This window comes from Otolemur garnettii, unplaced genomic scaffold, assembly GCF_000181295.1.
Source record: "Otolemur garnettii isolate 467f Iridium unplaced genomic scaffold, OtoGar3 scaffold00039, whole genome shotgun sequence".
Classification (NCBI taxonomy): domain Eukaryota; kingdom Metazoa; phylum Chordata; class Mammalia; order Primates; family Galagidae; genus Otolemur; species Otolemur garnettii.
This window is the reverse complement of record NW_003852434.1, coordinates 14,622,589-14,639,485: the sequence shown is the minus strand read 5'-3', so window position 1 is coordinate 14,639,485 and position 16,897 is coordinate 14,622,589. Positions and strand designations below refer to the sequence as shown.

The following is a 16,897-nucleotide window of genomic DNA, read 5'->3' as shown; positions in this document are numbered from 1 at the left end:
GAGTGTGCGTGTGGATGTGCGCACATGCATGTCACCAGGCACGAGCCACAGAGGTGAACACAGGAGTGTGTGTGTGGATGTGTGCACATGCATGTCACCAGGCATGAGCTGCAGGAGGTGCTGAATGTTTTTAATCCTGCTCTTCCTCTTTCTGGCTCTCTCTCCTCTCCCCACATAAATGAGAATAAAGAAGGAAAACGTCTTTATAGTATGACAAGTATTTGTCATATTTACAAAAAGTTATGTACTTTAAAAAATTGTTTACATGGGAATACACAAAACTATTTGTTTGGTATGTGAATCAAAAGAAAAACTACTTTACAAATTGTTGATAATTCCCATCAGTATAAAAAAATGTATAATGGGCAAATCATTGTGGACAACTATGCCCAAGCACATAACACAAAATCTGATAGCATTTTTAAAAAACTTCTAAACATACCTCAGTATGGAATGTCCACTATTCATTTAAGTGCATAAGGAACATATAACACTACCCATCCTTTGGCCATCTGACAACTATAGTACTATTAAGATCTAAATTAATGGCTACAGACACAGTATCAAATTTGGAATTTATGGTACTATGCTCTGGTTTTAACAGAATATTTAAGAATTTTAAAATTATATTACCAATTATTATAACCAGCTAGTAGTGATTAGTAGTAATTATAACCAGCTAGGGGTGATTAATAGTAATCTTTAAATCTAAATAAAAACGTTATACTCCTGAGCCTTTATTGTTCTATTATGACTAGCAGTGTTTCCAATGTAGTTATTTCACCCTTAAAATTAGCAGAGATTTTTATTCCACATATTACTGTCGAGGTGACATTGAAGAGGGACTAAAAAGCTTTAGAAAAATGTTTAAGTATATAATCTGTCTCATTACCCACTTTCTTAGTTTTTGAATGTTAGCTAAATAACACTATGAAATTTAATTTATTTTATCCTTTTAAAAAATGAAACTTAAATTATGTGCAATCTCATCATAATAAGTAATGCTACTAAAACATAGTTTTAAAATTAGAAAAAAATCCATCATTGTTTAAGTATAAACCAACGAATAAAAAAGGGGGGCAATTAGATGAAAATGAGCAAAATTCAACCATTTATTTCTTTTGTTCTTCTCTTTATTCCTTCCTTTTGAATTTTCCTGTTTGTCTTTTTAAATAGAGCAAATTTTCCTTCTCTGTATAGTAGTCTTATGTCTTAGAACCCTATGAAATATCTCTCTACCAAAGTACCAAAATACAGAAGCATTAAAAAGACCTTCTAAAATATTTCTTCTTGCCAATGAACATAATTATAGTGAAATCTCTCTGGCTACATATTTAAAAATATATTATATATAAAACTGTCAGGGGACCACAACTTCCCACGATACAGTTAGAGACTACAAGTTAACATTCACGGGGGTAAAATCACTGATGTATATCATAATTAAACCCTATGTTGTTTGGAACTTTATTAACGTTGTAAAGATGCTTAAGTTTTTTGGAGTTTTTTTTTTTTTTAAATCCACCAAGTTTGAGGTCTGATCCATTAAGATATAATATGTCTTTCACAAACAAGGTTCCTGATGTGTTCCACTAGTTTTGTACTTCAACTTCTATCAATTTCCAAATTTATTGGTGTGAATACAGAAACAAAATGCCAAAATTCAATTTTAGTATTCTGAACTTAAAGGAAAAAAACAAAACAAAAACGAAAATCAACAAAGATTAACTCCACTTCGGAAAAACCTAGCCTCCCCAACTACGCCAGAAAGCTTCAGTCATTTGTATGAAATGAGCTAATCTTTAATTTGACCTGTATCCCTCTGAGAACTTCTGAGATTGAACTAATATTTCTAAAGATAGACATGGGTCAAGAGTCCAAAAATAGTTCTCAAGTCGGATAACGGCAAAATTCTGGCACACTCTTACTCGCCTTAAAGCAAATCATATTTGATACCTGCTCGTAACAATATAAACCCACCTGCCATGATGTCATCCAGCGTGTCATTGAGGGTCTGAGCAGGGCTGGCTACCATTAACCCTTGTTGTGTTTCTGTCAGAATTCCTTGCCCCAGCCCTGCCAACTGTGCTTGGCCCAGTACTGGCTGTCCAACTATCACTCCTTGCAGTTCTGTAAGATTTGCGATGGACCCCGGAGGCAAGGGACCTGCCGCCAGGGGTAAAGCTTGAGGCATCGCCAGAGGCTGGATTGGTGCAAAACCCATCTGAGCAGCAGTCTGCTGGGGTTCATCTTTAAGCAAAACAGGATCCACCTGCTGTAACCGTGCATAGTCTCCTTCGGAAAGCTGTTCTCCAACCCCAACAGGAGTTAGTAATCCCAGGTGTTGGCAAGATTGCTGTTGCTGCTGCTGAAGTTGAATTCTTTGAGCTTTAACCTCTAGATACTGCTTTTTTAGCTGCTGCTGAGTTTTCAGTTGTAACTCTCTTTCTACTTTCTGTAGTTCCTCCAATATCTTTTGTTTCTTCTGAATTTGTTCCTCCCTCGTTTTGTTCAGCTCCTCGATCTTCTCCTTGGTAAGTTGGTCAGCATGAGCCAGTTCCAAGGACTGCAGCTGTGCATTCTTTTCTATGGCTTCTTTTATCCTCTGTTCCAGTTCTGTTAACTTTCCCTGAGCCTCTTCTACAATGCTCTCTGGAGACTGATTGGTGATGTAACCCTGTACATCCTGGCTGTTTGCTGGCAAATGGCTGCTGGACTTTTGTTTAGAAGCAGCTGTGTGAAAAAGAAACCCCCTCAGAAGTGCACATGAATGGCATCCTCATTACAGAGTTACTGTTGGGAGGTTTAGTGCCAACAGTTATGCACCAAGTTATCATAGCCATAGAAGGTGAAAATGCACTGTTAAAAAATTAAAAACAAATTCACCCTCTTTTCTATAAATATAAAATGTATGTATTTTATGTGCATAATCTTTGGAAATTAATTTCAGAATTTTAAAAATATCACATGGCTAAAATTAGACAACAGAGGGATGCAGGTTTGTGATACCTAAATGATACAATTAAAATAAAATCTAAGGCTATGTGTATATATTCCGTATGGTCATAAAGATGAAAAATTCATCATAAGAACAGAACAGTAATGCTAAATCATTAGGATATAGGGAAAACTTAGATCTCTAAGTAAAAGTTTTTCGATATTTAATAGCCTATGACTTTTAAACACTCACACATACACACAGAAAGTACCCAAACCACTGAGAAGTAACAATAAAAACCCAACTAAAATATGTCCTTGTTGGGGTCTATCATCTTCAAGACTGACATAGGCAAGATATAAATTCACATATTCACACAGCTACCTACCCAGTAGAGAACTGGGATTCAGTTTTCCTAGAAGAAAAGATGCTCAACTATACCATCCACTGTATCTTCTGACAGCCAGATGATCAGACACATCTGGCTAAAGGTACAGCAATCAACTGTTTGCTATACCAAATGAAAAAGGTGCCACGGCTCTAGGTTAGGGGTAGTGATTGAAAAGAGCTGGTGGGAATACTTAGCATTCATGTTGGTAAAAGAATATAGGTAGCCAAAAAACAAAATGAAAACTGCACTGGTTCTTTAGGTAAAATTTTTAAAAAGAAAAACTGATTCAAACTGGTAGGTGTAATGTTTGGGGACATAACTTAAGAATATGCATGGTGTTAACATCCACAAGTCAAATATGGACCTCAGAAGTTACGAGGAACAAACAAGCATATCTGAAGTAACCTTGAATTAGTGACTGAGAAAAGGTATCCCAGATATACAATCTCTATTAAGCCAGTTATTCTAAAATGATTTTTAATACTTGATCCATCTCATTAATCTTATGCCTTGCATCACTAAAGAGATTTCAGTAAATAATTTACAAAAATGTCACCCAACTATATCCAGCGTAACATTTTACATAAATAAAAATTACTCGTTATTAAATGAAATCATAGATAATCAGAATTGGATCAATGATGAGCATCTGAATTTTTCCTAAAACTTCTAATTTCAGCATAAATTAGTGCAATTAACTATCTTCCCTCCTACTAACATGCTTTTTCATTAGTTAAAAAAACAAACAAACAAAAACCCTTTACTTATGCCAACTCAGAAAAATTTGTTTTTTGGAGAGATGGCTGGTTTTGATTGTAATCTTATTTTTACCTGGACAATAAGTAACAAAGTCTTTAGAATTATAACTGACCTTTATTCCTGATAGGAAGAGTAGTGGCAACATTGGCAGGTGGTTTGTCAGGCTCCTGAGGTGGGACAACCATGGGCAGTGCTTGAACCGGTACACGGGGAGCCTAAGAAAAAAGATACCGATGATTAGCATCCTACACAATCCATAAATCATATGCTTTAAATAAAGAATAAAAGACTTATTCAAAGTGCTTTCAATATACCATCTCAGACAATAATATTTACTTAAAATATGTTGGGATCCAATTATTTTCCATAAAATTTTTTTAATGAATTTTGAATTCAAGTTATTATTCTGACCTTAAAAAAGTAAAGAAAAGCCATACCAATCTAGAATTTTAAAATTATATCAGATGTTCATCAACCATATCAAATACACACAGAAGAACCTCCATAGTTGACCACCTCTCTACAATGACCACCTGCTTACCTTGAGCTAATTTTCACAGACCGGGCATGCACTACATGTACTTATCAGTACAGTAGGCCTAGCTCTTTACATTGACCACCTCGTATATTGACCAGTTCGTTACAGTCCTTTGGGTGGTCAACTTACAGAGGTTAGACTGAATTTTAAAAGAGAACTACATTCTTAAAACTAAAATAATCAATCTAGTTTAAAATGAAACTATGAATGAAAGGGCGATAAAGAAGACATAATATAAAATGCTTTCGTTTTGAATCTTACCCTATTTAAATCATGGGATGGGGGGGTTAACTGAGTGACATCTGGTGGAGGAGCTGAAAGCAAATTATTAGGATAGTCCAGAAGATAGCAAACAACACTTGTATGACCACCTTTTGCTGCTTCTATCAACATAGTGGAGCCATCCTGAAAGAATGAATAGAGAAGCGGGGAAAAGTGATAAATAAGAGTTAATTTATACAATCACTGAGGGAAAAAAAGCCCACAGGTCCCAGACACATTAAAATCAGAGGTTCAGTAAGGAATACATTCCTCTAATAAAAAAAGGAGAGAGTTAATACTTAGAATATCATTAAAAATGAAACTTGTAAATGATATTCTGTAATGTTCAAGAATTAATTCACAATACTGCCTAAAACATGTGAGTTACATACTTTTAAACGGTGAGTAGGATCTGCCCCATGAGCCAAAAGTAGTTCAACCACTGCCAGATGACCCCCTGCACAAGCCAGGGACAGTACAGTATGGTCATTATTAGCTGTGGTTCTATTCACATTTGCTCCTAAAATAGATAAGGCATGGAAAATCATGTTAGTAGAATGGCTTTTCTGAAAATTAAGGTAAATTTAAAAATCATAAAGAGTAGAGAGACTAGGATAACAAAGCCCCACATATCCATTACCCAGCTTCAATGATTAAATACAAGGCCAATATTATTTCACATATACCCACATCAATTCTCCTCTTCTATCTTGAATTACTCCAAAGTAAATCCCAGACAAACATAATTTAATCCACAAATATTTCAGTATATGCCAGTAAAAGCTATCAAAAGTATCTATTATTCCTAATATAATTGCTATATTAAAAAAATACAAATCTTTATGTTTAAAGTTCTTCAATAGAAAAGATGTCTAAAAAAATCAACAAAAATAAACCACACTGCCCTTTACAGGTTAAATATGTAAAAAACATAGAATACAAAAAAAGAACAGTTGTTTTCATCAGGACTATCTAAGAATAAAAACATGTGTAACTCTGTTCCATGAACCTGTCTATGATTTGGATTACTGGGCTAAATGATATGGGAAATGGAAATACAATAGCTGAAAGAAGTTGGAATCAAATTCATTAAAATTAATTGAACAAGAGAGGATGTGGTGATTATGCACATAATTCCTTTCTTGATAATACCGTTATAGATATCTATTATAAGTGAATGTTCAAAATGCCATAAATAAATCCCAAATGCCTAAAATAATCCCACCAGCAAGTCATTTCTGATCTATTTTACCTATGAACAATTATAAATGTGAAATTTCTTTAATATTTTAATAAGAAAATGATATATTACTGTCTTTTATAACTGTTATGGCTTATATATAAAGTCTTTTGTTTATCAATGTGGAATCAAAAGTAAAATCTATAATCTCCTATACTTAAGAATATGATGAACTCTGCATGAAAACTGTTTAATCTAGGACTTAGGGAGTAAATACCCAACAAACAATTTAAAGGAAGCCATATTCTTTCTCTCTCTTTCTTTCTTTTTTTTTTTTTTTGGTTAAGACAGAGTATCATCCTATGCCCTGAGCAAAGTGCAATGGCATCACGGCTCACTGCTACCTCAGACTTGGGCTGTGGGCATCCTGCTGCCTCAGCCTCTGGAACCCACTGGGATTACAGGAGCTCACTGGACGCATGGCTCAGTTTTTCTTTTTCCTTTCTTTTTAATGAGTCGGGGTCTCACTCTGGCTCAGGCAAATCTCGAATTCCTGAGCTCAAGCAATTCTCCTTCCCCAACCTCCCACAGTTCTGGGATTACAGGCATGATCCTTGTAAAGACAATATTCTCCTTTTTATTTTATCTGTCATTGGTATCTTTAGTATTCAAACTAGAATTACTGACATGTAGGAAAATCTCATACATTTTGTCGTATTTACTATACTTCAATTGTGAGCATTTTTTGTATTTCATCTATAATTATCTCCCTAAGAAGGCAAATTAGGGCCACGGAAATATACCATGGGAAAATAATTTGCCACAAATTTCTCAGTGGCAAAGCATCATAAAAATCAGGTTTCAAGATGACACTGATGTACGTGAATATACCACACTTTAAGTTACTTAAACCTTTAAGTTTTACATAGAGAATTTTTTTTTTTTGAGACAGAATCCCACTTGGTCACCCTTGGTAGGGTGCCAGTAAAAGCTATCAAAAGTATCTATTATTCCTAATATAATTGGTAGAGTGCCGTGGCATCTTAGCTCACAGCAAGCTCTAACTCTTTTTTTTTTTTTTTTTTTTGAGACAGAGCCTCAAGCTGTCCCCCTGGGCAGAGTGCTGTGGCATTACAGCTCACAGCAACCTCCAACTCCTGGGCTCAAGCGAGTCTCCTGCCTCCGCCTCCCAAGTAGCTGGGACCACAGGCGCCCGCCACAACGCCCGGCTATTTTTTTTTTTTTTGATTGCAGCCGTCATTGTTGTTTGCAGCCGTCATTGTTGTTTGGCGGGTCCGGGCTGGGGATTCGAACCCGCCACCTTAGGTGTACGTGGCTGGCGCCTTAGCAGGTTGAGCTATAGGCGCCAAGCCACAAGCTCTAACTCTTAAGCTCAAATGATCCTCTTGACTCAGCCTCCTAAGTAGGATTACAGGTGCCTGCCACAATGCTTGGCTATTTTTTAGAGGTAGGGTCTCTCTGGCTCAGGCTGGTCTTGAACCTGTGAACTTAGGCAATCTACCTGCCTCACCATCCCAAGTGCTGGGATTAAAGGCGTGAGCCACTGCACCGAACAGGAAGTTTTTCATTATAGAAGCATTTTTCAATAAGCTACTGATAATCTTTTGTAGTCTGGAGCTGTTCTGTGCATTGCACAATGTTTAACAGCTATCTACTCATAAAATGTCAGCAGCATCATTCCCCCCAAATGCCTTTTACCCCTCAATCTCAAAATGCCTCAAGACAGGGGTAGAAATATTTGGGAGAAAAAGCTACTGCTTTATTTATACAAACCTACCTTTACTAATTAAGAACTGAACAGTACAAACATGACCAGCTCTTGCAGCTTTCATTAAAGGAGTCCTTCCACCTTCGGATTCATGTTCCTGTTTAAAAGATACAGGCTTACTTGGTATTTAATTGCTAGTGAACAATTTAATATGCACATCTGATGAACACCTTTTGATTTTTCTCTTAACTATCATTGAGGTTGCTCTAGTTGCCATTAACTAAGCAAGTACTAATGATTACATTGCTATATATTATAGTCTTTGTGGTAAAAACTAGATATATAGTTCCCAAGCTGAAAAAGCCCAAAGTCTAACACAGGTCAACTTTTTAAACAAGGGGCCAGTTCACTGTCCCTCAGACCACTGGAGAGCCGAACTGCAGGCCCCGGGACAAGTCAGCTGCTAAGCAGGACAGGCGTGGTGGCAAAAACACCCGGTGGGCCAGATAAATGTCCTAGCGGGCCAAAGTTTGAGGATGTCTGGTCTAACAAGACGTATACACACAACTAAATAGAATATAACTTCTGTGATAAGTGCTTCAAGAGCTGTGTTAACACATGCAGAGCTAAAAGAGGCTACTCCAATGACTTAATTTAACAACCCTCTTTCATAAATGAGAAAAGAGAAGTTATATGAATTATGAACTTTATGAAACTAGTTACAGGAGGAGCTTGTTTCTGCCTGCGTGTGAATTTCTGCATGAACTATGAAAAAAAGCACCTTTTTCATTAACCTCAGAATCTCAGCTCTGTGAAAATACAGGTGCTACCTAATCTCTACCTTTTGATGTCTTCCTCCAGCTCCCCATAGGCTAAACTAGAAGACACACATACCTGCATGATGCTTCTCTACCTCGCAGGCGACACTCACACCACTTTTACCAACTAGAACATCTCACGTGCTACAACACTGCCATATCTACCTTTTCACATCTTACCCAGCCCCAAATATAATATTTCAGATGACCACTGTACCTCCTCTATGCTTTTTTACTCTCTGTACTTTCCCTATGATATCTCTTATGATGACATCAGCATTTATTTGACCTGTGACATATTAAATTATATACTACCTTGAAGGATAAGATTTATTAAATATTTATACTTGTAATTCTTATTTCTTAATGCTCTGAATGAATATGTAGGCATAATTTACTTTACAAGCTATAATGAAATACCTAAAAGTCACATGTCTTTTTTTATGCAAAATCAAAAGAGCTTCTAAAAAAAGCTAATACCTAAAGGGAAAATTAATTTGTATTAATATCTCTAACACAAAATCTTTTTTTCTGTGAAAGATGAGGGTTAGTGGACTGGATAGTACTATTAAAAAAGGAAAGTAAGAATGGACACTAAACAGCATAGGAAAAAAGGTGACTATATGAGAAAGAATGGCAAAAAGGCCAAGATAAAGTTGGATACCCTCTACGTCCAGAATCTCCATTGTTTAAAATTATCTTGTCTTATTTTTAAATATTAAAATTTAGTAAGTGACACAGCTTACCAGATCTGCTCCTGCCTGAAGCAGGACATCTGCTACGTCAGTGTGACCATTTTCACAGGCGTATGTCAGTGCTGTGTCCCCTGTCGCCGTTGTTGCATGAACATTAGCTCCTACAACAGTGTGAACAAAAAACACACAGACTTATCAGACAAAGTAACCTTATTCATTTCTAGAAATAGAGAATGTCAGCGTCTTTGAAAGCAAACAAAATAAAGAAAAGAAAAAAATATATAAATAAAACGTCTGAAAGCTGCAGATACTACAAATATCAGTAATGTAAATTATTCAGAATACATACATATTACCCTTTTTTACACATATTCTTTATATTGTAACATCATAAAAATATTTGCATTATGACATTTTTACTTAATCATATAAAAAACTTCTTCTAAATGCAAAATTGCCTACCTGCAGCTAGTAAGTATTTAACTAACTCCAAATGACCTTCTTGAGCAGCTTCCATCAAAGGGGTAGAGCACCCTAGTTCTATGTCAGCTCCTGCCTTAATGAGAAAGTCTGCCACTTCCAGAAAGCCTCCACAGCAAGCCAGAGTCAAGGCCGTTTCTTGAGTTTCTTCTGTCTGTGCATTGATATTTGCTCCTAAAATAATGATTCTAATTATTTAAAGAAAGTCATTAACTTATTCTAAAAAAGGAAAATAAGAATGGACACTAAACAGCATAGGAAAAAAGGTGACGATATAAGAAAGAATAAGCAAACCATGATTGTTCATTACAAACTGTTATCTCAAAAATAAATGTTTGTACTCCTGTACCACAGAAGAACCTCTCCCTACTCCTGAGGCAGTCAATACAACCACATTCCCTAATCCAGGCGTCCTCAAACTACGGCCTGCTAGGACATTTATCTGGCCCGCCGGGTGTTTTTGCCACCGCTGCCTGTCCTGCTCAGCAGCCGACTCATCCCGGGGCCCGCAGTCTGGCCCTCCAATGGTCTGAGGGACAGTGAACTGGCCCCCTGTTTAAAAAGTTTGAGGACCCCTGCTCTAGTCCGTATTTGATGTGCATAGCTGGAACAATATTTATGCAGCCAAAAGGTAAAAGTCAAGTGATAAAAAAGACTCAGAAAAACTAACTACATCCCCTATTATAATGATTCAAAATAATGATAAAGACAATAATGATGACAATGACAGTAATAGCCAGCATTTAACAAGGACTTCCTATTTGCCAGGCAAGACACAAAGCACTTCTGAAAACTGTTTAGGTATCATTATCATCTCCATTTTACAGCTAAGGAAACTGGCCCCTTAGCTCATCCAAGGCCACGACACTGTCATCATCACTACTATACCACGACCACCACAGCTGGCCCATAACAGGCGCCAGATGACAAGCACTCATCCACAAGCTTGACACCAGTGATTTGTCAGCCGTTCCCACAAAATACTTAAAGATCATTAATTAATATTTTTGAGAGAAGTTTAAAGTACAGTAAGTGTTTTGTTTTTTTTCAACTAAATTTTAGATTAACATAATTTAAGTGTGCCATGGAAGTTTAACTATAGGTTCAAGTGTGCTGTGAGATAAAAAAGATTAAAAACACTGCTTCACACATACATATTAACCGTCATAACTACCCTACAGGTCATAAAAACTGAGACACGAAAGGTTAGAAACTTGCCTAAAGTTACAAAACTGGCAAGTAGTAGAGTTGTGGTTCAAATCTAAGAAGTCTGCTTTTAAAATTCTACTTAATATTACATCTAAATAAACACAAAGCAGTTTTTAAAGTGTCATTCCTCTTAAGATTTCTCCAGACAAAAACTTTACTATTACTAAAAGAAAAATAAAATCAGGCTATAAATGCAGAGAAGGCAGATCTTATGAAGTACAGGTACTGTTTCACTTTTCCCAGAAGCTAAGTTTACGATGTCCTGAGGTACACAGCAGCTTCTGACATGAATTCTTACACTCCATCAAGTCAGTACTCTCGGCAGGGCTGGAACTCCACACTGTTTTATGCTGATCTATTAAATATTGATTAATAGGTATTCTGCCCCCAAAGGAATTAATTCCCTTAACACACTACCTTGAGAAATGTTGATTCTCACATATTCCCCTACTTAACCCACAATTCTATGCCAACCCCAGTTCTCTGTTCTGTGGTCATATAGCACATGATGACTCTGAAAACTCTATATTAAAGTTGTTCATCTGATTTTGTTTAGCACAAGATGGGAGCCATTTTCACAGTAAATACTTTACTATTAGATTGTGTAACAAAATCTCATTGGAAATCTACTAGAAAAGTAAAATACTGAGATTCAATTTTATAAAACTATACTCTAAGGTTTTACATATTTATACTTCATCATCTTCACTGATAGGGTTACCTTGGCCTAGAAGTAGTGCCACCATTTCTTCATGTCCTTCCCGAGCTGCTTCCATCAGTGGTGTATAACCTTCATCATTGACCTCTTCCAGGCTAGCTCCTCTTTCAATAAGTAAAGCCGCAAGTTCCACATGCCCACCACAGGCAGCCAAAGTCAACGGTGACTCAAATGAATCAGCAGGCATGTTCACTTGGGCACCACTGTCAAGGAGTAACCTAGCTACTTCAACATGGCCATCCTAATCATAACGTAATTAAAAATTAAAACAGCACCATTAATAAAATTTGAAGACTTCTCAACTGCTATTCAGTAAAGTTCATTGATCTGCAAATAAGAATTGCTCTACATTTAACAGCTGAGTAAATCAACACTTACTGTTCCTGCCTATACTTTTAGTATAAGAGAAGGAAATAGTGGTTGAGAACATAAAACAAGTAGAAAAATAATACCATAAATCAAGAAATGTATTAACCATCAAGAAAGAAAATACGTATGTAAAATAAGAGAATACTGTGAGACCATATATAACATCAACATGGCATGGTAAAAACTTAAGTGCTAAGGAACAGAGATCAGAGAAATAGTATTTTCATAAAAATCTACAAACTTTGCAAACTTACTATGTTAAAAAAAAAAGAAAAATATGACAATTTTTGAAGAGGTGGAGGATTCGTGATGTGTCAGTGGAGCACAGTGTCTATACATGTACTTCATTGTTCATCATTCAAATGCCAAGAAAAAGAAAAGGCAGTTCTCTTGTTATTTACTGTCTGTCTGTTGCTTGTTAGTCTTTCTCACAGCTTTCCTAATTACTGGTAACTTCATGTCTCTCTTTCCCTTCTTTCTAACTTTGACAAACTTTTTTTTCCTTTCTATATATTATCTCACAGACGCTCATCCTCCTTTGAACGTGTCATGCCCATTTTTGCCTCCCTCCCGGTCACAACTCTAATGTTTTATTACTATGGTTACTTTGCTATTCCTTCAATTCAGAATCTTCTGCCTGCATAATCAATTCCTACAATTCCATTAAGTCCTGTTGAAAACCTCAATCTTTTAACAAGCTTTCAAGTGTCTGGCCCCCACTAATATCTTTTACTTACTTAAAACATTTACTTCCAGTGCATGTTGGTTAGTTCTATAGAAAATTCCATTTTGATTTCTTAATCTACATATAGGCTGTTTCTCTGGTGGGGGGGTGACAAAGATAACTGAATATCTTTACTCTGGGGAATTGTTAAAACTTACTGTCAGTAAGATGATTGCTGTGTTTTACACACATTACCTCAGTTAATCCTCACAACCACTGCAGAAATATTATATGTGTTCATTTTGCAAATAAGGAACTCAAAAACAGTGAAAGAAACTTTTATTTGTTCAAAAATAATTTACTGGAACAAACACTAAAATAGCAATAAGGAAATCAAGAGATAAGTCTTAAATGACTACTGAACTGTTTAAAAATTGGTAAATAAAACTTAACATCATTTTAATAATCATTATCTGAAGAGAAATTGAAACAAGGAACTTCAAATTCATTTTGGGCCTTGTCCTAGCTTTGGCATGTTTTTTCCTTATAAATTTGTCTATAATAGTACTCTCATCCATACTGTGTCAAAAGCATAAACCCAAAGAAAAAAGTCTAAGAGTACTACTATGACTCATTCCTAAGTACAAACTAAGAAAAACAGTTCTTCAAAAAAGAATCCAGGACTTAGAAAAGACCATGACAGAAGGGAAACTATATAATGTAATACTCTACTTTTAAATTATTCTTTTATTAATTTATTGATATGAGATATGTGTTGCACTTAGTGTTAATATACATATTCTGGATTATATTTTCCTTTTTAACAGCCTCAGTCAACCTTCAAAAATGTCATTTTTGTGCCAATTACATAAAACCAGTGTGGCTCACGCCTAGCCACTGCTGTAATCCTAGCACTGTGGGAGGCTGAGGCAGGTGGATTGCCTGAGCTCACTAGTTCGAGACCAGCTTGAGTCAGAGCGAGACCCCCATCTCTAAAAATAGCCAGGTTTTGTGGTGGGCACCTTTAGTCCCAGCTACTTGGGAGGCTGAAGCAAGAGAACTGCTTGAGCCCGAGAGTTTGAGGTTGCTGTGAGCTGTGACGCTGGCGCACGTTTTACCGAGGGTGAAAAAGTGAGACTCTGTCTCAAAAAAAAAAAAACAGGCGGAAAAAAAATGTAACTCTACTATCGGGGAATATACAACTAACTCTGAAAATTACCAATAAGTCAACAGCTAAATTTCTGCTCCACAAGAAGGTTAGATAAAGAGAATCTTAGCACTCAAGGAGAAGTACCCATTGAACACTTGCGCCGTCTCTGACTAATACACAAATATGCTTTGGGTATATATATCACCAATCTTACCATGCAAGCCTCCATCAAAGCAGTATGCATTTCATCTGTTTTATGCTCTTGATCAGCGCCTGCTTCCAAAAGAAATCGCACCATCTCTAAGTGTCCTAAACCAAAAGTGAACAAAATTACTTAAATATTTTATTATTACAAAAAACATTCTTAAACTTACAATATTCTTAAAAGTTATAGTTAACTCATAGCATTAAATTTATAAGTATAGTTTAAGTCAACTATGAGCCACCCTAAACTGTCACAAATTATACAAACGACCTCAATACTCTACTCCTTATCCTATCACTCTAAAAAGTGCTGCTCGTAGGATCTCCACCGCAGAAGGAATCCCTGTAAGAGCCCAGGATGTTTATGGCTATTTTATCCACAATATGGAATAAATTTGCTCTTATAAACAAGTAGCTTGGGATACTAATCATTTAAGTTATTTCCATGACAAAATGTGTTTTAAGTTCCAATAATTCAAAAACCTTTTAGAAACAACTTGCTTGTAAATTGGGAACTGCATGTATAAAAACATTCTTGAAACTACACCATTTAATTTATACAGTGGGGACATAAAGTTCAAATGTTGTGTGCAATTTAAAATAGTTTAACACAGTAAATTGCACTCAAACTTTATGTCCACCCTGAATTTATTCAAATATTTATTTGGAGCTTGGCGCCCATCACACAGTGGTTATGGCCCCAGCCACATACACCAAGGCTGGTGGGTTCAAATCCAGCCTGGGCAAGCTGAACAACAATGACAAAAATAGCTGGTGTTGTGATGGATGCCTGTAGTCCCAGCTACTTGGGAGGCTAAGGCAAGAGAATAACTTAAGCCCAGGAGTTGGAGGTTGCTGTGAGCTGTCTCAAAAAAAAAATAAGAAGAAGAAGAAAAACAGTATTTATTTAGATACAAATATACATATATACATATTGATACACATATATTTATGCAGTTTCAAATAAACCATGTGCTTCAGTTCAGATAAATATACCTTATGAGTAGTTAAAATGCAAAAGACAAACTAAAAAGATTTCTCAGTCCATACAACAAAAAATAGGAAAATGACTTCTTTTTTCCCCTAGGTTATTTAGAACGAGGTACAATCAATTATAACCAACTGGGAGTAGGTTCTGGGGGTGACACATATGACATATGTGCAGTCACATGTAAACAGTCATAATAAAATTTACTTTGGGGAGTTACTATAGTATCTCCCGTATCTTGTATTTGCTCATTGCCTACCTCCCTTTTCCTGCATTTTCTCCTTCCAATGATCTGTATCAATGCTTAGTCTCACCCTGAGTTCTGTACCTTCTTCATCTCTTATTAATCTACATCCCAGGAAACCTCACCAGGAAACAGAGGAAAGGAAGAGGGTCCTTGGATCCCTATAATCAGGATGTTCTTTACCAGCTCAATTTCTACCCAGCTTCTAATTAAAGCTTGCAAGATCCAACCTCAGATGCCTCCTCTGGAAAGCAGGGTAGAACTATAAGCAAAGTAGAGAGTAAAAAGTGGGTACAAGTCAGCCCATCTCAAAGCTCTCTGACCACTTGCGAATTAGTAGCGAAATGCAGTCAGTTCTCGATTTATTAAGTATGTGTGAAACGAGGAAAGAGTCATCCAGGTAGCCTACCCCAAGACTTAATTCCTCTCCTCCTGATGAAGACCAGCCTCTGCTGAATTACCTAGGGGGTGAGGAAGGGACCTTAGCTGTGCTCCCTATATGAAACTGTTAATATCAGATAATCAAAAGCACTTCAAATAAAGTTACTTTGCAAGTATAACTTAAATTTTAGTAATTTTTGTATCTAAGCATTATTTTCACATATTTTTAAATTATTCCAAAAGCCTCACACAACTTTGGCCACTCTTAAATAGAAGGAAACAAAACTAGAGGGCCACGACTAGAGGAAATCAAAACTCAGGGTGTAAAGGCCAAGCACGGTGACTCATGCCTGTAATCCTAACAGTCTGAGAGGCCAAGGCGGGTGGATAGCCTAAGCTCAGGAGTTCAACACCAGCCTAAGCTAGAGCGAGAAACCCATCTATGAAAATAGCTAGACATTGAGGTGGGTGTCTATAGCCCCAGCTACTTGGGATGCTAAGGCAAGAGGATCACTTGAGACCAAGAGTTGGAGGTTGCTGTGAGCTATATAGCACCAAGGTACTCAGTTCGGCGCCTGTGGCTCAAGCAGCTAAGGCGCCAGCCACATACACCTAAGGTAGCAGGTTTGAATCCAGCCGGGCCCACCAAACAACAATGATGGCTGCAACCAAAAAATAGCCAGGCACCTGTGGTCCCAGCTACTTGGGAGGCTGAGGCAGGAGACTCGCTTGAGCCCAGGAGTTGGAGGTTGCTGTCAGCTGTGATGCCACAGCACTCTACCCAGGGGGATAGCTTGAGGGTCTGTTTCAAAAAAAACAAACAAACAAAAAAAAAACACCAAGGTACCCTTATCAGGGGCAAGAAAGTGAGACTCTGTCTCAAGGAAAAAAAAAAAACTCAGGATGTAAAATTTAAAGAGGTACTCACTCACAAGCTAGTGCAAGTGAATGAACAACCCTTGAGAGTGACTGCCTCCTTATTTTGTACCAGGCCTGACAAGAGGTTTTGCTTGATGCCTCAGGGTCAAGAATTTATCCATTATTTTATAATACAAATATGGCACAGTTGCAGATAATATGAAACACTGAAATGAATGCCTATAAAGACACACACATTTGCTTTTTTATAACAAAAAAGTTTCTTAAAGTAAAAAAATCTTACTTTATAGTCATTTATCTTT

At 36.7% G+C, this 16,897-nt stretch overlaps 1 protein-coding gene across 5 annotated transcripts in view; it reads right to left on the bottom strand.

The window, feature by feature from the left end:
- ANKRD17 (ankyrin repeat domain 17) overlaps window positions 1-16,897 on the bottom strand; it is a 157,616-nt gene that overhangs the window by 56,988 nt on the left and 83,731 nt on the right. For 4 of the 5 annotated variants that reach the window (XM_012805355.2, XM_023513404.1, XM_023513406.1 and 1 more), the window contains 9 exons: window positions 14,114-14,208; window positions 11,720-11,957; window positions 9,772-9,963; window positions 9,361-9,470; window positions 7,866-7,953; window positions 5,280-5,407; window positions 4,888-5,031; window positions 4,201-4,303; window positions 1,981-2,733 (listed from right to left, as the gene is read on the bottom strand). In XM_012805355.2, coding sequence (XP_012660809.1) covers window positions 1,981-2,733; window positions 4,201-4,303; window positions 4,888-5,031; window positions 5,280-5,407; window positions 7,866-7,953; window positions 9,361-9,470; window positions 9,772-9,963; window positions 11,720-11,957; window positions 14,114-14,208 — 1,851 coding nt within the window. The remainder of the gene's footprint in view (window positions 1-1,980; window positions 2,734-4,200; window positions 4,304-4,887; window positions 5,032-5,279; window positions 5,408-7,865; window positions 7,954-9,360; window positions 9,471-9,771; window positions 9,964-11,719; window positions 11,958-14,113; window positions 14,209-16,897) is intronic. The other variant, XM_012805356.2, reaches the window with a different exon arrangement.